Source organism: Corvus moneduloides, chromosome 1, assembly GCF_009650955.1.
Source record: "Corvus moneduloides isolate bCorMon1 chromosome 1, bCorMon1.pri, whole genome shotgun sequence".
NCBI classification, from domain to species: Eukaryota; Metazoa; Chordata; class Aves; order Passeriformes; family Corvidae; genus Corvus; species Corvus moneduloides.
The window spans coordinates 119,249,621-119,273,353 of record NC_045476.1 but is presented as its reverse complement, the minus strand read 5'-3'; the positions used below and the strand labels follow the sequence as shown (position 1 = coordinate 119,273,353).

Below are 23,733 nucleotides of genomic sequence, written 5' to 3'. Positions count from 1 at the left end.
GACATGCAAGAGAGCACTAGGGACTATCTAGTTTTTGGCAGCCCAACATGCAAAGAAGTGCTTAGTGGTATCTTTGGAGAAATTTAGTTACTGTCAGTGAGGCATCTTAGGCATTTATCTTCAATTTTGGATGCCAAATCACTTTGGAAAATTTTAAACCATTTTTTTTTCAAGTTTGAGTAATAGTTAAAATACTTCCTCATTCTCACATTTATATTAGAATCCATATATTTTCTCCCAAGTACAAGGCAATAGGAGTAGGAGAAATGGCCTGTACTTGTGCCAGGACAGATTTAGATTGGCTATTAGGAAAAATTTCTTCATCCAAAGGTGAAGCATTGGAACAGACTGTCCGGGGAAGTGGTGGAGTTACTATCCCTGGAGGTATTTAAAAGAAGTGTGGATGTGGCACCTGGGGACGTGGTTTAGTGGTGGAGTTGGGAGTGCTGTTTTAATGGTTGGACTCGATTTTACAGGTCTTTTCCAACCTAAATGATTCTGTGATTCTCTGATTTATATGAGGGTCTCTATGAAGAAAATTAAGTAACTTGCATGTTTATGTGTTTGCAACTGTCTTTTACTGAAAGATGTAATTTTCAGTGTTAATTTGCCTAAACTAGAAGGTAGTATTTATGCACTCATGTCAGCTTATAATGTCTGGCATTTAGCAGGTGTACATGTGAGGAGGGGTACTTACAGCTTTTTACCGGCTAGCTCGTAGTTCAATGACTTAGAAAGCCTTGGGCAGCCTAGAGAGGTAGCACGGGCAATCCAGCATTTCAGTAGCTCTGAAAGTGGCAAATATTAGCTGCAAAACTGATACCACCAGCAGAAGCAAAGAGGGAGAAATACAGCTTTCAGCTTGCCTAATTCCTGCAATTAGAAGCTTTCAAGCAGAAACAGATGACAAGATGTTCGCAGAAAGAGTGCAAGCCAAAGAGGGCAGGCCCTGTCTTGTGTCCTTCTTTTATTAGGAGAAGGGGAAAGGGGAGGACTGGGGGCGGACCCGGGGTGACCGGCCAATCAGACACTGCTAAAAAGTTTGAGTTACATTTGGTTTTGCCTGCGCTTGGAACAAAGGGGTTCAGAGCACATGGCAGAGGCAAGTCCTGGCTTGTCTCGGGGAGGGGGAGGGGAAGCTCGGAACAGGCAGCAACATACATGTGTGCCCATTATTTGACTAAACAGATAGCTGTATTTTTTCAGAATTGAGCCAGACTAGTGTAACATGGGTAAAAGTATGTAGACCAAAATTTTGTGCGACAACTTTGGCTTTTATTTATACTGGATATCAAAAAAATGCCAGGCTAGTAACAGTAGTGATAATGGATCTCTAACCATGGGTGGACAGCATGCACAGTACATTGCAAAATTCTTTTTAGTGAATATACTGCTCCTAGTGGTTTAGACTGAAATATAGTCAGCAATCTATTATATCAATAATTGGTAAATTTATGCCAAAAGTGTACATATGAAATTAGAATATAGAAGTTTTTTCAGATTCTGTGTAGAAATACAGGAACTGTGTGACCATGCCAGAAAAGGTATTTGGTGTTTCACGTGAAGATACTGCAAAGGTACCTCACCTTAAGCAGAAGGCTTGATGACACTGCAGTTGGTATAGTGAAAGTGTGTATTTTACAGCATATTGAACATCTCTTCTCTTCTTTGTTAAAGGGTCAGAGATTATACCAAGAGACCTAATTTCTAGATGAACTGGGCCAAGGATTTCTGATTTCAACTACTAAAAAATGAGCAGCCTTGCAGGACTACTCTGTAACTCCAGAAAGGCTTGTTGTAAGATGCTTTGATTGTTGATACCCAGATCTAAAGAGCATCAAAGTCATGGAAGGGTATTCATTAGGTTCAACATACTTTAAAGCAAAACAGCAGTTATAGACTAGACAGAAGTATTGACTAATTTGATTTTCCATTATGCAGCTTGCAAAACTATATCTGTCAATGGTTTATAAACTCTTCAGAAAGAGAAAAAGGGATGAGTGTATAAAAACTTCAAATCAATTTGAACAAATAATTCTTATGAAAGCACGCAAAAGTGCATATCCAATAAGATGGTTAAGTGTGCATGTTGCTTTGTTGTCATCATTGTCATCTACAGGCTCTGTGGTGATCTCAAAATAGTTTCAAGTATGAGAGGACTGAAGGTGGTTGGTCATCTCCCATGGGTCACTGAGGAATTCCAACCACTTCCTAAATGTCAGTCACTTCAAAAGTTGTTTTAAACAGAGGCATCCGTGTGCACATGCAGTCTAGCAGGTTTTCCTTACATGGTTTGTCAAAATGCTCTTCGTCTACATTGTGTTAGAGGCTGGATGTTAGCTGTGTGTCAGCTGAGAAGATGTAAAAACCAAAACCGGATGCGTGTTCAAAATGTGACTCCTGCTTCAGTGCAGTCACAAGCAGCATCATGTTTCCAAGTAAATACAAAGCAATTCTGTATACTGCTTTTTGTGATGGACATACAGTCTTCTCAGAAGGCCTGTATTATACTGTTCACCAGATTCCTTCTAAGTTTTATTCATCTCTTCACCTGAGAGTTGCCGTAAAATTGTCACATGTGTCTTTGCTCTCTATCCTTGGTTCAAAATGACAAAAATGTTATCCTGCCTTGTGATTTGCTACTTTTGGTAGACTAAAGTTTACAGGACTTTTTCTTTTCTGTTGTTTTACACATGGCTAGTTGCAGTATAGTTATTTCTTGCTTTACATCACTGTGAAGTGAGAGAAATACCAGATTGGGCCTGTGAATGTTATGCCTCAAACACTAGGCACATTCAAAACCAGCTAAAGCTGGTTGGTAATTTTTTAATAATGCCTTTTTGGTTTTTTTCTCTTTAAGAAATGCTATTTTGTCAAGGGTTTTCGATTTTGACATATTACCATAAAATGAAACCTGGTTTTCTGCTAGTTCAGTGGGCAGGCTGTGGATCCAGGGATTGTGCGGACAGCCTGGACGGCCTTGTAAAAAGTTGTCCTTGTCTCCCACATTTCCTGCTGTAGTTCCAAACATGTAGGAACCAGCATTCAGCTCTCAGCTCTGCAGAGGGCAGCCTGGGAACCTGCAAAATTCTCTTCTGGCTGAGATCTGCCGGCTTCCTTCTGCAAAATTGAATGATATCACTTTTGCCATGTTTCCCAAGGCCTTTGAGTCTCCCCCTCAGATTGGGAATTGAGAGATGTTCAGAACCCAACAGGGATGTTTGAGCTTCTTACAGAATTGGTTTTACAGCTGTAGTTATGAGAGAGGACGTGTATAATCAGAAGTAGAGAGGAAAAGGAAGCTAAGCTAAGCCAGAAAGGGGTTTCTGAGCTTAGAAGATGGAGATACTAATTCAGTTTATTTAAAAACAATTTTTTAGAAGTGGTTATTTCAAAGTAATTTTTTCTCTTAGGCAAAGCTTTTCAAAATTGATCTTTTTTACATATTACAGATACGGAATTTCACGAAACAGAAAATCTCCTTTTTAACAGCTCTGCTCCTAGTGACAGAGGACTGTTTTCATCTTCTCAGTCAATGCCAGACTAGTGCTCTGTTGATAGAGCCCGAACCTTGAGGAGGTGATTTTTCTCCTGTGCTTTGTTGCAGTACTTTACTCCCCAGGTTACTGAGCCATGTATTCATCATGTTTCCCCTAAGGTTCACTCTAGATAGTTCTTGACATGAACATATCAACAACCAGCTGCAGTGATGAGTGAGAGAAATTTTGGGTTAACGCGTATTTCAAGAGGAAGATACTCCATTACCCAGAGATTTCTTCTATTTTGCAGGTGCTAACTTGTGTTCAATATTTCAATAGTGAGCACATGATCACTACACGCCTTTTCAGAGAAAAGATAACTGCTTGATTTTTATAATAACATTTCATGTTTTGTTTTATAAAACACTTCCATAAACCTATTCTCTCCCATAGACAAATATATTAACTGGAAGAACTGGTGTTCATTTTACTTTTTGGTCAGAACATTAGGTTTTTTGGCTCATATATCCCCTTCTAAAAATCCATTGATGTGGATTTTCAGGTTTAGCTGAAGACCTGAGCTGGAGAAATTAATGAGGTATTTGCTCACCATTTTTCAAGAACATTGTGTGACCACTATTACAGGACCACACTGAGACTTCCATGCAGTCAACAGAGTCAGTGCACCTGGAACATACATAAACCAGTGGCATGTACAGTGGTACTTGGGCACCAAACACAGTGAGGGATCTAGTGTGATGCAGTAACAAATTCAGAGTAACATCACCATTCCAGGAAGTCAGAGTAATAAATATCATGCTTTGTCAGTGAAACCCTTCTGCAAAGACTTTGTCCTCTGGAGCTCTGAGTCAGGTGTCTGCTTGTACTGCACGTGATGTTAACTTCTCTCACAACACTGGGGCTTGCATCAGTGTCCCTCATCTCTTACACTGAATTATTTTCAAAACTGGAAACAAGCTCCATAGTTTGTTCTGTCAAATCAATCCAAGTATAATTTATTGCAGTATTGAAGCCTCTGGCTGTCTTTCTTACACTGGTCTTATACTGATGCCAGGGAACTTGCTCTCATATAAGTGGGGAGAAATAAGCCTATTGCACTAGTGAGGAAGACCCATAAATCCCTGTCTACTTCTGTAAGCTAGTTCATCTTCTGGTCCCAGACAGACTGTGGTCCCATGCTTTAGAGAAAGTAGAGTGTCAGATTAAAAACTGGCTTTCTGCAGAGCATATCTGAAGTCAATAAATGGATTTTAATTTTTAAAGGTAAAAATGTAACACTGGTAATGGCTGGCTCCATACTTTCTGGAATGTTATGAAAACTATAAAATCAGTTGAGCCTATATAATTAATTTGTTTTAAGGTTGTCTAGGAAGTGAATGGGACTACCTTCCAAATTTTCTTCCAAAATTCATTGACATTTCATAGCAGGTTCATATCCATATTTTTGGGAGTAAGAAACTAAAACCCTTCAAAACCCCCCCCCAAAACAACCAAGCAAAAAACCACACCCAAACTCCCTCACACATGGCCACTTTTTCAGTATGTAAAAATATACATAGTAAATGTAAATTTGAGTTCAATGAAGCTTTGAAAATTTGTGGAAATTCAGAACTGGGCTCAGTAAATTGCAGTGTCTGTAATGGGCTTACACGTACATCAGTATCTCTATTATTATCCCCTCTTTGTTTATTTTCTTGGTAGTTCTGATATATCTTTGTATATTAATGAAGAAGATAATTATGAGCTTCATCTTTCAGGAAGACTGTTTTGTATGTAATCAGGAAAAAAAAAGGGTGTGTAAATATTCTTCCTAATGAAATGGTAGGCAAGATCATACTGGAGTTCATAATCAACAATGACGCAAAAAAGATTTTATCATTCCCTTCTTTTTGGGGGATTCACTGCACCTTTAACCTAAAACATGTAAATCCAATGAAATTAGTAATGAGAGGTTTTGAACTGGAAAAATGAACCATATCTAGTTGAACCACAAAATATCTGGAGTGTTGGAAGGCTAGCATTATCAAAAGGAAAACAGATTTTTTTTTTAAAGTCGTTTTAATCACATCAGTCATGTTGCAGCAAGGAATGCAAATATTCATATACTACAGATTGAGGCTGCTCTGAAATGTTCTGACAATCTGTTAGGTTTTGAGTGATGTTTCAACCCTATCACTTGGGGTTTTTTGTTTTGGTTTTTTTTTTGTATGACTATAAAAAAACACTACTCATCTCTGTCACATGCTGCACAGGATAAAAAGCCTTTCAGTTTTCTTAACAAGAATCAGACGGCCAGGGTGCTGCTGGAACGCAGAGAATATGCCACTGTCTGTTCAAAGTACAGCTTAATGAGCCAGACTAAACACACTGGACAATAGAGCTGTGGGGGGAAAGGGCTTCTCGTGGATCTGTGGATCAGCTGCAGCTTTAACATCTAACTAGTTTCATTTTTCATCTTTGCAAGTTCCATTTCCCTGTTTTGTTGGTATAAACTGCATTTCAATGAGCGGACTTTCCTGCCTAGGTGATGGTATGGTGTGCTTTGAAAAAGGATGTTGTGGATTACGCTAGGAATAATTTCTGTGTTTCTTTTTCTCTTTCATAGTCACGACCTATTCCCTCACACCTTACTTCAGCAGTTGCAGAGAGTATCCTGGCTTCCGCCTGTGAGAGTGAAAGCAGAAATGCTGCAAAAAGGATGCGGCTGGATAGACAGCAGGTACTGTGTTGTTTGGGGGTCTACCACATCCATATTTATAAATGCACTGGACTCGTTTACATAGGATGCCAGGCAGAAGGGTGGTGCAATCCCTTATATGCTTCTTGCTAGCAAGATTAATTAAAATACAAAAGCTGTAGTTTTTAAAATGAATACACAAGCATGTCTTTGTCTATATTTACATAAGCTGTGTGAGGGTGTAGAATATATTTGTAATGTCCAGCTGCATGAAGCTATATATCTACTTTTTGATGACTGTGGATTTTCAGAGCATAATGTGTAATCTGTATACTAGAATTAAAAGGAACAGAACATACAGTGTATATAAAGTACATCAATAACAGAAATGGTGCATGTGTCCATGAATTAGTGTGTTTATTTGTGCACATATTCTCTTTCAAAATGTGTATGCATTTTAAATATACAGTGAATTAGTGTTAGTGTCTGAAAATACCTATTTGCCTGAAACAGAAAAGTTGCTGTGCTATATAACAAAATGCTGTCAATTAACTTACTAGTGAGTTTTTAAAGCTGATATGTTTTTTCTTGTGTGATTATTCACCTTTTTTAGTGCATGTTACAATCTTATTACCTTTTATTTTCTGGAAATTACATGTTTTATCTCATTTTTTAAAAATCCAACTGGTAGTTCATTCCAGGCTTTTTCATTATTTACTCACTCCACAGATAGAGTGAATGTCTAACATTCTTATTGCAAAAACTATTATGCTTTATTTCTCTTCATGATTGTAGCAAAGTAAAAATCTTAGTGATACCTCAGGTGTTCTAAAATATGCTTCTGTCATGGCAGATGAACTTTTATTTTGTGGAATAGAACATTTTTTAAAAGAACATTTTCCTTTTATGCATAGTCTATTGAATTCTTTCAGGTCATACCCTAACTGTATAAAGGATTGCTACTGCTGTACTTACAAAATTGATAGTTTAGGATCTGAGACTGTATGTTTCTATTTCTTTTTGCTGTGATATTTTTTTGCTAGTATTTTCATTGTTGTGCTAGATTTGCCTTAAGATTTACAAATCACAGGGGATGTCAAAGCACTGTAATATTAAATATAATTTAGTTTAGAAGCAGTGCTCATTCAGGTTTTATATTCTTTCATTTGCTCTCTGATTTTTCAGTAATAATAATTTAAAAAAGCTACAAAGTCAATGTGCTCTTAGCCCAAGGGGAACTAGAAATGACTTGCACAGACATCAGTTACTTTCATTGTACAAAACTAATGGCTCAATTCCTTGGTCCAGCCAGGGTGAGGCAGAGTTTTGAAGTGATTTAAATGAGACTCCCATAATGCTCTTCAGGGAGCCAGAGACCTGTTGAAACAAAGATCAATATTTAAACTGTAGTCAGAACTCAAAAAAGCCTATTAATAGGCTTTTTTTTTTTTTTCCTCTTCCCCTTTATTTGTAGTATTACTATCACAGGAGCATTTGGTAACAGCTTTGGGGGGAGAGGCATTTCTTTACTTTTTGTTACAGAATTAGAAACCTGTAGTCAGGATATGTCCCAACTGATCACCTTAATTGCAACTGTGATGTTAAAGTAGCAAAGTTGCCTATGAACAAAGGGTGTTGGGTTCTGCTTCCTTCAGCTCTTCCCCCTTTTTGCCAGTGAGTTCTGGGAACGCAGTGGAGTTGCAAATAGCACCAGCCATTTGATTCAGCAAGCAGTAAATTAGCTGAGCTGGTGTAGCTTTGGTGCTTGCAAAACTACTTGTGAATTCAGGATAGATATGCTGAGTAGATATGCTGAACATGCTGGAAAAAAATTATGGCAGTGTGTGTTAGGTAGCTTCATAAAACTTAGTGAGAAATTTACCCTTCAGGGTGGAATAGATAAGTCATTAGAGAAGTAGAAAACCTTGGGTTTAGCCCTGGTCCCATTGAAATTTAATTATTTATTCCAAGGATGAGACATTAACAAAGTAGACTGAGAGCAAAGCATTCTGGACTATTTCTGAGTGTGGTATTTAATGGACACTAGTGTGCTCAGTTTATGTGCTGAGATGGGAACTGGGTCTGTATCCTCACATCCAGAGCATGTGACTTATAGGTAAAAGGGTTCTATTCTGCTCCTCTTCCTATTTTTTCCGCTTAACTTACTATTCAATTTCCTTCACTTTTCTTACATATATCTAAAATGTTATATTTTCGTTAGATTTTTTTTCTTAAACAGAGCAAGATTGGAAAACTTCAGTTCATCATGTTGTTTTGCTGTTCCATAGCTCTTAAAAAATATATATAAATAAAAGAAAGTAGCTTGTTTTTTCGAAATTGGGTGTTATACCACTGGGTAGACTCAGGCTTTGAGAACTCCAGTGAAAATTTGGGAGGGAAAAAGGGGAAATAAGATTTTGATAATGAAAATTGCCACTTCATAAATTATATCAAGAGATCTTCTAATTGAGGGCAAGCATTAGACAGTCCTGGAAAATAGATTGTTACAAGGATCTGGCAAGAGCACTCATTCAGCACTTCCCCTCAGAGCTGAATGGAAGCACTGCATAAAGGCTGCTTTATTCTTGCATGCAGTACAGTGAAGTTCTGCCTTTTGTTCTCCAGACAGGTGCTCTGCCTCAAAGTGAGATGTGGCACTTGGTGCCATGGTCTAATTGATGTGGTAATGTTCTTGTGATAGGTTTGACTCAATGATTTCAGTGGGCTCTTCCAGCCTGATTGATTCTGTGTTTCTGTGTCTCTGTAATTTGTATCCCCACCACCACGTTTTTCAGAATATTACCCATAAACCATGAATTAATTAAGAACACAATGAATGTTATGCCCAGTCCTGAAGCTGAGATAAAACTTTGCAGCCCACTGAACCCCTTTTCTTCTCTTGTTTATGCTCTTTCCTTTTCTTCTCCATTTTTCCTTCTCTCACTGGCACAACACAGCCCCCAAGCAGGAAATTCTGAGTTTGTTGCATGTATGTCCCTAATGGAAGTCTCTATTTGTTAAAATGATATGAATCTCCAAATTAAATAGGTTTTTTGCCTACAGTGTTAATTTTAGCAACGATTTTATGAAAAACAATCTCAATTATTGCTTAGCAAAAAGAAGCAGCTTAAAAGTCAAACCTAGGGACCCTTTTAAGACCTCATTTTTTTTTAATAGATAGTGTTTGCCATGCTCATGAGTATTTGCTGTTTCTTTCACAAGTATTAAATGTGAACGATTGGCTTTATATAACTACAGTCCCATGCACCCATTTGTTTTCCCTTCAGAAGAAACCTCTCCTTGTGTGTATGTATCTCTGCACACACAAATACTTCATCCTATGGATTACTTTCTAGAAGTATTTCTGATAGCTGCAGTGGTTAATATAGCCCTGATCATGGCACAGTGTTAAGTGTGATAAAGTTAAGTGTGAATAAGGAAGAAACCATCCTTCAACCTATGTCTTAAATTCCACTTATATGATCTTTGTATTTCCTAACTGAAGGCTGAAAATTTCTGCCAGCAAAAATCCAATTTTAAAAATAAGTTAATGAAATCTGGTCTCACTGGCGTCACTGACTTATTTTCAGCATTGTTTTTTTCATGCCAGGAATTTATTTCTTAATGGGAAAATCAATGTGTTCTTGTCTTTCAGGAAACTAGTAATTTCCCGTAGTTGTTGGGGAACTGCAACAATAAAAGCATTGTCAGTTTGTGAGACTTCTCTTTGAGAAATATAAATCTATTTACTAGGCTGTTGTAGCTCAGACTGTAATGCTTTGGTTGTCTGACCTTGTTAAATGTTACTCAAGTGCTCTCTTAAGCTTCAGTGTATTTTCATTATCTTGAGATCAAGCACTGGTTGGTTGGCCAGAAGCTTTAGTGCTGAGAAGTTATATATTTAATACCTATTACCCAGCTGAAGAGTCCTGTCACTTCCACTTTTTAATTCTGCCTGGTAGCAAAAATAATTTATTCTGTTGCACAATTTTTATAGATTTATATGTTGAAGTTGTCTAGGTTTACTGTTAGTACTGCTGAACAGTGAAATGCTTGTGACACTGGGCTAGATTTGGTTGATCTTTCACAGTCCAGATCAGGCAGTTGGTACAGAAGCAATACAGAGCTTTTGTGTCTCTCTCCAAATCACCTATGTTGAGTCTGGATACTGAATAAGAGTAACTCTTTTGAATTTTAAAGACTTTTTTGATCACAGTTGATGAAAAATGTAGAAACAGGAATTGGATCAACCTTTTATTATTTGCTTCAGTGAGAGATAGAAGAGGCATTATCTGAATCCTTAGGATTTTCTGTGCTTCTTTGGATGTTCTCCTGGGATAATCCTTATTAGATCCATAGCAATGTTTGGTGTGAAGCAGGTGCATTAAGTGGAGGTTCTGAACTACTGTGAACAAGGGAGTAATGAAACAAAGTAAGTAGAGCTAAAATACAGCCCTATTCACTTGTATTCATCGCATATGGTGAACAATATAGCCATTATTCTTTTGCCATTTCACTTTACAAACCAAATTGTGTCTTGGTTGGGCAAAAGAAGAATGGTTAAATAAGTAGAAAAATCTGGGAAAAGTCATCCTGTCATTATGTCCTGGGCAGTGAACAGAGGGGCAGGATGCCTGCTTTATGCACTCCAGAGACCTTGGTCATAAGGCTCAATTTGTTGTTGGTCACAGGAAGTTTTATTTTAAGAGCTGAACCATTGTCAGTCTCTGCTTCTTCCAAACAGGTGTATGTGTGTGCTGTAGTTTTTATAAAACCACCACATGAAACAGTGTGGAGCAGGGCTGGGACATGGGACTCTGGAGAAGTGGAGGTGGATAAGTGTTGCTACTGTTCTGTCTGTAAAAAAAAACCCCAGAAACCAATGAGAAGTCTTCAAGGGAAGATGTAAGAGTAAATAATAATTGATATACATCAGTATGTGAGAGGACCTGCCTCTTTATTTTCTCTAAAGAAGATGAGCCAGTGGAATCTATCTGTGGGAAAGCACTTAAGAATGATAGTAGGAAAAAATGCCTTCTCCTTCATTTGGACACAAATGTTTTCTGTAACAGCTGCATTTTGTTAAATTGTTTTTTTTTTCTTTAGAATTTATACTTTTTTGTGTGCTGTCATGTTGCAAAATTTATCAATGAGCATTTTTCTCTAATTGAAAAAAGTAGTTTTTGGCAATCAAGACAAAATGTCAGTACTTGGGAATGAGAGGGGAGGATGAATGTAGGGAAGCAGGAAAAGAACTGAATCACAAAGTAATATGACTGCAGAAGTATATGAACCTTTTTATGGACATGTCATGTACAGTTAGCCAGAACATTTAGAAAATTGATGTTGCTTCATTCACAACATGTTGATTTGTACCAGTTAGGAATCTGGACCTTTGAGAATACATTGTTATATTTGCAGATAGGAGAATAGTGGTCACATATGGCTGCAAAGCCAGTGGACTGGATGCTCCCCTGGATTCAATCCATGTCATTTTAGCCATTTGACTCCAGTGACTAATGTCATGGAAAGGCTGCAATAGATGCACAATTTTTTGGTCAGCCAAAGGAGGGAGCTGCATACACTTCTTTGATCCTTACGCCCGAAGTAATTGGACATGCAGTGTGTGATTCTATTGTAGTTACACAGCAAATGACAAATTGAGCCCAAGAAAAGCTTAAGCTCAGAGGAAAATGAAAGTTATTGTTATCTTACATATCTCCCATCCTAACAAAGGCATTTCTCAGTCAGAACTGGTGCTTTTTAAATTAGTAGTCTCTTCACAGAATGGTTGTCTGTCAGTATTTTATAGAATATACATGATAACAAAAAGGTTTTCTGCATTTCATTTTTTGAAAAATATGAGTTTAAAAGGTACAGTTTCCTTTCATTCCAGAGACTACATGAAAATAGCAGTAGTCAGACAACTTTATAGTCTGAGAAAGATGTTGTCCTCATACATTCACTGTACAGACATCACAATACGACTCACTTGATGTGCTAACCTCAATTAAAAAAATATTCTTTGTTTATTTGAGCTTTTCAAGTTGACAAGGGCGAGTCTCTGTTTACAGAGTATTATGCACTATGATGCTATGAAGCAGTTCTTTGTGATAAACACTGAATGCATTTTTAAGGAAACCTCTCATCATGATGACAGCTATAATTTTTTTCTATGCTGTGACTTGTAACCAGCCAAATTAAATATCAGTAATCATCGTGGTGGAGGAGTGAAAGACAACAACCACCTCCCAAAGAAGAAAAAATTTAATGATCCCAAACCGTATGAGTAGCAGCTGAGGTCACTTGGTCTGTTCAACCTGGAGAGGAGGAGACTGAGGGGAGAGCTCACTGCAGTTACAACTTCCTCACAAGAGCAAGAGGAGGGGCAGGCACTGATCTCTTCTCTCTGGTGACCAGTGACAGGACCCAAGGAAATGGCCTGAAGTTGTGTCAGGGGATGTTTAGGTTAGATATTATTAACAGGTTCTTCACCCAGAGGGTGTTTGGGCACTGGAACAGGCTCCCCAGTGAAGTGGTCACAGCACCAGCCTGGCAGAGTTCAAGAAGTGTTTGGATAATGCTCTTGGGTATGTGGTGAGACTCTTGGACTCTTAGAGACTGTGCAGGGCCAGGAGTTGGACTCGATGATCCTGATAGGTCCCTTGCAGCTTACTCTGTGATTCTGTGATAAGTCTACAAATAGGCACTTTAAATGCATCCTTCTCAGCCATTTTTGTTTTGGGGGATAAAAGCAAGGAAAATCTAAAGTTTTCAGTGAATAGGCTGTTAAGGATATTGTAACATTTAGTAATTTTAACAATATTGGTTTTAGCTGTTAGAGGAGTAGGAATAGGTGGCTATTAGGTTTCTGACAAATGAATCATGGCCTAGACACATATGCTGGGAGCTGACCTAACATTTGACTCTGGACAGTTGTCACAGCAGCAACCTGAATAGAGCAGCTTGAAACAAGTGCTGGTTGCAGAACTGGATACAGGTTCTGTGCTAATGCAATACATCTGAATGTTAATAAAAGTGCACATGTACTGCCACTAGAAAATCACTGCTATGGTGATTCCTTCTATTTATATCTAATTCCTAAATTTTTAAAGCAATTGAGGTTTGTGAGGTGATGTTACTGATCTGCCTCCATACAATTTCTAGAGCTGTTTTGCTGCGTGTAGCAGGGGGGTTGACATAAAGACTCTTCAAGCACAGTTTTATTAACAAGAATAATGTCTGGCTGTTGCAGACCAGGAGCAGTTTGTGTTTTGATTAAGAAGGAAGGAAATTGCTGGTGGACAAATTATAGGTAATTGTGAAACTGCTTTGGAAGAAATGAATTAAAAATCTAAATTGCAGCAAGGGCATGGACCTCTTTTGCAGGATCACTGTATCTGGCTTTCAGCAGTGATGGGTAAGAGACTTTTAAACCTTCATATTTGGAGGACAAAGAGAATTTTCCCATTAATGCACAGCTTCTAAATCTTGACACTGAGGAGTTATTTTATGTATTACCCTTCAGAGAGCAGGAATGAAGGAAGAAAGACATGCATTTGTGTCCCCATATGTATGTTGTTCTCTTTCCTAATCAATGCAGCTCCCAGGAGGAAGGAAAAAATCATATTCTGTTATTTATATTGTAAAGTGGCAATATAGGGCAATATGTTGCATAGGACAGATTTGGACAACATTGGTTACAGAAAAGGGAGTCATGCAAAAATATCTCCCAGCTGATGCTGGAGGATGCCCTGCTGAGGCAGTGCTGCTGTGGTGGAAAGCTGCAAATGCAGAGGGAGCACACAGAAGTGGTCTTGTGTCAGGGTGATGGAGTCCTTGCCACAGCTATTCGGTATGCAGGAAGAGCACATCAACTGTACATCCTTGTAAGAGGTGGAGGAGAAAGCATCAGGAGTTCTCTTCTTCTGGGGTTTCACAGATTAACTTGCTTTAGAGGATGGAAAAAAAGGACTCTTCATCCAAGTGGCAGCTGTGCAGAAGGATAGGGCCATGTCCTACCTCTGCTGTATTTTTACATAAGACCTGAAAAATTCCAGCTCAAAGTGATTATTGCTTCAGAATGGGAGGCTTGTGGAGTCTTAGAAAAGAGCAAAAGGAAGCAGATGGTTCACTTAACATAAAGCAAACAAATAGAAATTGGAATCCCAAAATCCACAAGAGGCAAATGTCACTTAACTTGCAAAGAGCTCAATGCCTCTTGTACTACAGAAGCTTTATTAATAATAGCTTTTTGTGTTCAGACATCTCTTTGTGATTTAGTATTTAACAGGGATCAGAATTACTTCTGTACTTCAGTACTTTATCCCTTTTTATCTGCTTTCAAAATGATCACTAAGATGACTGTAATGTCCTTGGATACCCACACTCTAGTTTGCATTTCAGGCCTTGTTCACTTCCATCATTTCCCCACCTAGTGATTATTTTGCTTCTAGGTTGGTCTTTGGTTTGTTTTTGTGGTTCCAAATGATATGCCTTAACCACTGAGGCAAAAAATGTTATGCAGGCACCGTTTAGCTGCATGTGGATTATTGTCAGGAGATCAAATTATGTACAAGCATGGGGAAGCTTAGCTTCCTACCCAGAATGCACTGGCCATATTGTCAAGGGGAAGAAAATAAGTGGTATGCATTGTAATTTTAAATCCTGTTGCCTTTCAAGTCAGTGGCAAAATTCCTGGTTTCAGCAGTGCTGGATAGGGTTCTGTCATTAGCAGATACAGCTGGAGAGGATGCCGAGTATCGCAGGGCAGCCCCCCTCCCTCCACACTCCAGACCAACATATATTAAATTTGCTACATGCAATGGAAAGGAATAATGTGCAAGGCATGCAATTGCAAATAATTTCATGCCTTGGATTTTCAGTGAGGCCCCAAGGTGAGCAGATAATTTTTCACCTCAACACAGAGATCATTAAATTAGAAAATGCTGTATTTTTCCAGGTTCTTTGTGCTGAATTTCATGTGTAGTTGAATTTCAAGCTGCTGATTCCAGAATACACTTTAAAGCACCCTAAGATGCTATAAGATCTTGAATGTGAAGTAAAATTGATGTCAGTGTAAATTTTCTATTCTGGAGGTTGATAAAGCTGAAGGCTCAAAAATGGAATGTTGTGTTGTTTCTTGGACAGGAACTTTTGAGCAATCTTATCCCCCTTCCTACCATAGGTGGAATGAAAATGAACAGGGTTGGGAACAGCTTTCTTCCAGGTGTCTTTAGCATCCATTTTATGTCAAGGATGCAGAAAAGGAAAGGCCAGTGGAAATGTAGATATAGCAGTTCTCTATTCAGGTCTGAAGACGGAGGTTTTAGAGTCAGGGCTTCTGTTCTACCTGCTCCATCCTTAAAAGCCAGGAATAGAGAGCTTTTCACTTACCCTTTCCTTTCATATGGCAGGAAGATATTAAATGTGAAACATTTTCTGGTCTGTCAGATGTTTCTGTCATAGATACGAGTATGTCTTTCTTTTCCTGTGTTTAGCTAATGACTTCATTGCACACACCCTCCTGCCCACAGCACAGGTAGGGAATAATGTTTCTGGTGAGTAAATCCCTATTATCACACAGAGTTTGGGCTAGTTTAATGAAGTCAGTGCTAAGCCAGTGTGCGTGAGCAAAACCTTATTTTTCAAGAGAGGCATATTCTGGTTTTGATTATTGAGCTAGTAAGATTTAGAAGATTTTAAAGAGTCATAAATTACTCCTGAATTCCAAACATCAGCTGCACAAGGGATTCAGAAGTATTCCTCAATTAGAAAGTGCAGTTCTGCCCACAGAAAATACATGTAGAGAAGTGTATGCACAGACTGCTTATGTTTGGTAGCAGGAACATGTTTGTGATTCAACAACTGGCTTGATGTCCTAAACTAAATTTAGAAACATATTTTTCTAAGAAAAAAATTAAACCTATAATAAGCTGTGGGAGCAGGAGCTGAATGCAGTGCCTGAGAGCAGCACCAGCTGCTAAAGAGGCTAGGCACAGGACAAGGCAGCCAAGCATGCTGTGGCCAGAAGCCCAGGCATTGTGCCAAAAGAATTCTCCCCTGAAATGAGAATATTTGGGGAACAGATTTGCACTGCAGTACACATATTTCATGCTTATTACTCATGGTATTTCACATTTAGCTTCAGTTTTACTGTCTCCATTAATAAAGCAAATCAGAAAGTGTGTCCTCCAAAGGCCAGTCAAAGTTCACGTCTTTGTTTCTTCCAATGGCATATGCTACCTTGGCTTGACGATTATGGAATCAAAAGGCCATGCCCCAAGCATCACTTCTTATTTACTTAATCTTTTAAAATACAGGACTCTCACAGTATTGAACTTAAAAGATGTGTGCCAAGTTCTATAAAAAATGCAGAGCAAGTCTTCTTCTGTAGCAAAATATTCTTCTTCTACTAAATAGTTGGAGACAGGGTGTGGAGGTGAGGCTTGTTTGGGCTTTTTTAATACCATTTATTTTTAAAAGACTATTTTTTAAACTGTAGAATTTAAGTTGTACCTGAGACAGTATTCATAAACAGATACCCTGCATTGAATTCATAGAAAGAATTTGCTGTTCTAGAACATGCTGTTCAAGTTTTAATGCATATTTGAAATAAAATAATTGGCATTCAAATGTATTAAACACAGGGTAAAATATCTTTAAAATAATCTTAACGTACCTTTGAAAAGAACCAACCATTAAGTGAATGCAAAAAAGTAATTGCTCACTCTCTAACAGACAAGAAAACTGAGGTTTGTTGTTACGGGTTTTTTTTAGAAGATCTGTAATTTCCACTATAATTTATCTGTGGAAGCAAAATGATGGAATCTCCAGCGGGCTTACTTTTTTTCCATTTCAAAGCGGAACACACAGACATTTTTAATTAGTTGAAAGTGAGGAAGTTAATTCAGCATTGACCTCAAATGCTTCATGTCTAGGATGTCTTCCATTTCTAAATGAAGAAGAATTTAATTTGGAATCTAACATAAAGTGCCTATCTAACTAACATAAAGGTCCATTGTTCCTGCCACACACTCCGTGTAATATTAAAAGAAAGCCTGGAGCAGAAGAGAAATAGGAAGAATCACTCAAAATCCAAATCCTACCCCATAGTTTTCCATAAAGCCTTCCTCAGTGGTTGCATCTCCATACCCCAGATCTGGCAGGAGCATGGAAAACTGTTTTGTGTCAACAAAATAGGCTGTCAGTGGTGGGAGTGATACCAGTTGTAGTGCAGTAGACGAAGAGACCTGTAGTGGGAGGTTTAATTATGTTGACCATGATGATATTGTAGTAATAAATCTGCAAAGCTGGCACAAGCATTGCTCCAGTACTCCCACGCGCTTTCCCTTGTGTGCTTCCTAAACATTTGATTCATAAGTTTAAAAATTTTCTCTGTTGGTGCTCTGGTGCCACAGTCCTCCCGCACTGAATGCAGTAATGCTGATCTATCCCAGCTGAAAGTGGTGCCCATCACAGTCACTGGAAAATGGCATTTTGGCAAGGGGGGAAAGAAACTCCTGCAGGAGTGCGTCACTGAGATAATTTCTTTAAGACGGTACACATAAGCATGAAAAGCGCAGAGAAAAATGCTTGATTGTGATCATAAAAGTGTAGCTGCCTGAGGCACAGCAAGGCTTGTTCTGAATGGGAGGAATACTGCAAGAAGGAATTTCTCTTGCTTTGCATATTTCTGGTTCAGCAGTAAGTACTGCTACGCCTTTGTCATCACGCATCAGTTTCAGTAATACATTGATTCATTCAGCACCATTACCTGCAGGCAAAACCGCTCTTGGGATGGGAGAGGAGGGCATTGTTTTCTTACAGTTTATGTTGTTTCTCGTTTGGAAGAAAAGTCAGATGTTCAGACTCCTCCATTAGTACTGCCTGTCAATAAAGAAGCAGCAAAAATGATCAGTAGCCATGATCTTTGGCAAGGTGCTGGCCTCTGCAAAGGAATTGGCTTTGGGAGGGTTTATGTAGCAAGACGAGAATAAATGTGACATAACCTCTACTTCATTTTCCCTGAAGTTTTACCTTCATTTTCTCTAGCTTTTTTGCTAATCTAATTCCAGCAGGGGCTTCCTAGGCCCTGGAGTTCATTATGCAGTGCTTCTCTTTTGGGATCAGGCATGTACCAAATGAAATCTCTGAGGAAAGAGGTTTAGCAAACCTGTACCCGTGGTCCTGTGTCCTGAATGATCTTAGGCTGAGAACTCAACGGAGGTGACACAGGGAAGGAAAGAATCCTTTCATATTCCCCGGTCCCATCCTCTGTGTCAGAGGCTGAAGGAATTGCTGTAGTCTTCCAAGGGAAACTTGCTTTCCTTTAAAGGAAAATGGGAGCTGGGAGTGGGTAGGAAGGTGTAAATAGAGGAGGTGGGGATTCTCAAGATTGACTACTAAAAAACAAAGCCTTAATCAATAACTTACCATAAGGCCCAAGGCAAGGGTCATGCTGTGCTCTTCTTTAGGTCAGAGTAAAAGTCTGCCTTTGTTTTCTGCCTATCCCAAGAGGAAGAAATTCTGTATGAGGCCTGGGCCTTAATAAATCTCTTCCCTCTGCTGGTACAACAGGGAGGAAAAAGGTTCCACTTGCCCTCCCTCCTCTTGTCTTCCTCTGCAAGGCAGAAAATGGTGGCTGAAGACTCTTCTGTTCTTTGCATACCACCTTTGTCTGAATTTGTACTGCTTTCTCCATAGGAAATGTCACGTGTATTTTGTGAAATACACTGTCACCCATAGGAATTTTGCCAAAACTTAAAGGCATTGGCACAATTCCTATATTCAACCAGGCCCAGTCCTGCCTCTTACATGTCTGTAGCTGGTTGCAACATGGTGCCAGCCGTTGTTGGACATGTGATTTAAATTTGCACTGAGGAAATGACTACTGTGCACACACTGGGGTGCACTGTGTGGTCTTGCACTAGGCATCTGTCTTGTATATTGAGACAACTTTCAATTAATACTGGTGGAATACCTAAATTACAGCTAAATTATTTAATATATTAAAATATCTAGAAAAATAAAGAGTATAAGCAGCATAACTTATGAAATAGTTTATGAATGGGGGTAACTGCAACCTAAGACAAGAACAGCAGGAGCTATAGAGAAAATTAACTTGCAAGGATGCTTTCTACTATTAGTCGACCTCAAATGGGATTGCTACACTGAAGTTATGCCTTTCAATATTCCTTTGTTCCTGATGGGAAAAAAACCACACCAGGGAGAGTACATTCAAAAATCAACTATCTAGAACCTCACTAAAAACCAGTAAATTTGTCTTAAGGGTCACAGGAAAAGATAAAGGCTATCCCTTTCCATTTGGGCAGAGAAAAACAGTCCTTTAGTAGAACGCAGTTTCTCTTTCCCCAGGGAGCATGCATCACAGTTAACTAAACTGTAGGAGTAGCTCATCCATGTTCATGGATGTGTTCATGCTCAACCAGCAGCACTGGTGACCTCTGAAAGCTCATGTTGCACTTCTACTATCACAGGGGATAATGAACTGGCTAAAGCTGACAGGCTATGAACAGTGAGCCCTCTGCAATAGGTAGTGCTCCAACAAAAGTGGTTCTCCAACAGCTCCTTGCAACAGTCATGCAATACCTCTTGCCAAGGGATATTTTCTGTACTGCAGGTGAAGTGGCAGTGGTGAAAAAACAAGACTCAAATGCTGCCATGTGAAAACACCAACCTTTTATTTAAGGTTAACATACCCATTCCAGTCTATAGATCATGTGTCATTCTATCAGAAATGCAGAAGGCTGGAGTTCATTTATCTCTCTTCTATGCAATAGCACCTTTTTATTTTGATCTTCTTGTTCCATGTCAGTCTCATGCTTTCATTTCTTGTTGAACGCTAGCTGATGTTGTTTTTGATGCCTGGTGACAACCCTGATGCTGACAGTTCATTTCGGTGTTAATAATCTGAAAGCAAAAGGAACTTACTGCCCTTCTAATCTGAAGCTGAAGCATGGCTTTCTTTTCTTGGCTCTATACCCTGTGTCAGGAGGACAGTTTGGAGGTCTTTGAGCTGCTGGCAGCTAACTTAACACTTTGATAGGCACTCTTCAAGTTTCCACATCACTATTGGCATTCCAGGCAGTTTCGATGCCTAACTGGACTCTGTATTACACTCAATTTGATTCAATTAGACCATATCAATATTTCATCACCATATAAAAAATTCTATTTATAGTTTTTTATCTGAAGTATGAAAAAATTTTGAAACTAGACTTCAAAGCAAAATCATCATTAATACCTAGACTTCTGGCAGTAACATGTTCATTACAGTTGCCTCTGCAGGCTAGGAGCACTTTTTCAGGTTTTCAGGCCAGAAAATTCTACTCTGAGACTAATGTGCTCTCCATGTAATGATGAGATGATAGACTCACAGCTAAAGCATGAGTGTTCAGCTTAGCTGGAATACCCAGCTCCAACTGAGCTACAAATTGAGTAGCATGTCACACAAGAATGGGCTTTCTCATTTTTTATACAAACTTGATTTAAGTAGGTAAAAGTGAAGAAAATAATGCAGAGAGAGTGGCAGAGAAAAACATAGTCTAGATCTGATAACGAGAGAGTGGAAAACAACTGTGCAATCCCCCAGCTGCTCCTTACAAGAGAAGACATAGTGTGCAAACCCAAGAACAGCAATTATGTCCCTCTCAGTTTCACTGCTAAGTCCACTCCTGAACTATCAAAACATTTCTCAGTCTAAGGAATATCTGGCATGAGTTCTGTGATATTGTTTGAGCTTTAATTCATGTTTTATTTTTGCCAGCTTGCTCAAATTTGCATTTAGTACTTCTGGGTAAAATCTCAAGGGCCTTTCTGCTGACTGTAATAGACTTCATCCATAAATCTATCAATGCTGTTTTGAAGGACAACTAAACTTAAAGAGGAAAGAATCTGTCTAAAGGTGCAATTAGTTTTTTTATATCTATCTGTACAAATGATTTTGGACACCAGGTTTTGGGACTGTCAATAGCTGCATCATTTTAAGGAATACTGTGAATAGCCTGAGAGGTGGAGAAATACCCATGGAGAGATATTATGTGACAAATAGAGATATAAATATAAATATATGTATGAGTCTTGAAAATTTATCAGAGAAGAACTCTTCCCCACAAATAAAATATAGCTGTGTTATGTTTTAATTTTTTTCCTAAAGAGCCTATAAGATTCTAGCACTCATTTTTCAGGTTTCAGCTATGGATCTGGGAGAGCAAGTTGAAATTTCAAGTAGATGTTAATTTTTTATTACTAATCCCTCAATTTAGGGACTGGAAATTTCGTGGAACTTTATTCAAAATAGTTTTGAGGTAAGAAGGCATGATGGTGCATGGCAAATACGTCACATGGGTTAACATTTCTATGTGCAAATCCACCAGGGGCTGTAGCAAATGCTTGGCTTTTCTCACTGTGAATACTGAAACTCTGCTGACTTAACTGAAAATCTGGCTTTTGTCCATTCCATTGTAAGAGAAATAAGGCTTTCTGGGGAAGGTAGTATCTTTTCTTAGATCAGCTTCTGGACACAGAAGTTCTCCTTCTGGCCTAGCCTTACATTGCCTTCATGCTGAGCTTACAGCTGTAAAAGCATATCCTACAATATTAAAAGATGTCCTTTTACAGGACCATAAATATTCAGTACTTTAGATATGAAGGTCAGCCAATGCAAAGGACTACTGTGTAGCTTCATTTGGATTTCAAACTTAGGAAGTTGTGTAGGCCTATGAAACCATGAATTATGTAGGCCTATTTGCTTTTTGTCCAAGCCTCGCTAGTCTTGAACAGGCTTTATTTAGTGTAGTTTATTTAGTAGTAATCCCAACACAAACCTTAGCAACTGGAGAGGGGAGAAAGAATGTGGAATGGAAACCAAACCTGAAGTGAAAACTCGCATCCATCATTTGCAGAAATACCATTTCCACTATTGCTGAGCCCACTGAGTCAACAGCCTTAAGTCAGAATTAAAGGAAAATTTAACCTACTGTGATGTGCCAAAGTGTTTAGCTGTCCAGGCTTCCAGGATATTGGTCATAAAATTAAAAGCTGGGTCAAACACTAGAGAGTTACTTTAATGTAATTAAAGCTAATAAAAGTCCAGTGTTCCGTCAGAATAGTGTGTGTCATCCAAGCAGTTGGTGGAATCATCACTTATTAAGATTACTTGACATTTCCCATTACAATACTAGGTGTGCAGTTCAGTGATAACTTCATGACCTTCAGCCCACAGGGATTACATTTGCTGTTCTGTATGGCTTCTATCTATTGAGCTCTTTCAGAGATAATTACAGCCACTTTCAAGAACGAGGAAAATTTTGTCCTGTAAAGGTAGTTTGATCCTTAGGTGTGTTTACCATTCCTTAAAAAAAAGGTTTTGTGTTTGCTCTTGACAATATAGTGGTGTCATTTATACCAAGGATGTGACACTGGATGCACATGCTTATGCAATCAAAGTATTTTAGTTGATAGGTTCCCAAATTATTCAAATTTTAGTGGGTGTGACCATGAATCTGATCTCAGTGCAGAAAGGAGGGGAAAAGTGTTGGGGCTGGAGCCTTGTGAGGGTTGACAGGAGCAGTGAAAACAAGGGATGAAGGGAAAGTGACATTATGAGATGGGGTTGGATGAGGAAGTTGAGTGAGTAGCTGAGGCTGGCAATGTGATGGAAACTGGCCAGGTGGATTAAAGAACTCGTGGTGAAAGAGGATCAGATACTACTAATGAGAAATAATGTGAGTGGAAAACAGGAGCTGCTCTGGCTTATTATGGAACCTGGCTTTGCTCCCTGTGGGACAAGATTTTGGGGATTAGGACACTGATAGGAGTCTGAGGATGGAGGGAAAATCTCAAATAGGACCATCAGTAGATGTAACACTGATTAAATACAAACAAGGAAACAAAAGGCCTTGAGTTGTTGAAGCTGCTCAGGTATCTGTCATCAAGAGACTTTTTTGGGAAGAGGAGATTAGGATTTGCTAGGCAAGAAGATTGAAACTGAGAGGGAGGGTAGAAGAGGAGACTGGAGAAGCAAAGAGAATGGGGTGAGATCTCAGGGATTTTGGAAAGACGGAGCACAAGGTGTACACAATCTGGTCCTGGCAACAGCAGATTGACAGGTGTCTAAGAAGGGGCCAGATTCCAGGCCCCTCAGTGGGAGCCAGGATTCATGTGGCTCATCCTCCCGTAAATACCTTACTCCATGCAGGTGATGATGGCTTCTTACCCTGGCAGCCACTTCTCTGTGCAAAAACTGAGATGGGAAGACAACTCCCAGCCCCATAATCCTCTGTGGATTCAGCAGGGTGTCTTGTGATATAACTTCTGAGTTTCTTCCCAGTTAAAAACTTCTGACTTTTTAAACATTAACTTGCACAAAGAGAAGCCCATTATGTTGTTATGGTTGCAGAACTCAAGTACTTTACATATTAGGTAACTCTAGCTTAAGGTTGCCTTTGTTGACAGAATCTCACCATCTGAAAAGCACTGATAAAAGTCCTATCTATCAGGAATATTGTAAGGATTAATTTGGTTTGCTTTGAA

The 23,733-nt window shown here is 38.9% G+C and overlaps 1 protein-coding gene across 5 annotated transcripts in view; it reads left to right on the top strand.

Annotated features, from left to right (window-relative positions):
* Positions 1-23,733, top strand: part of NOL4 (nucleolar protein 4) — a 190,314-nt gene that overhangs the window by 149,706 nt on the left and 16,875 nt on the right. For all 5 annotated transcript variants that reach the window (XM_032124476.1, XM_032124471.1, XM_032124492.1 and 2 more), the window contains one exon: positions 6,106-6,219. In XM_032124476.1, coding sequence (XP_031980367.1) covers positions 6,106-6,219 — 114 coding nt within the window. The remainder of the gene's footprint in view (positions 1-6,105; positions 6,220-23,733) is intronic.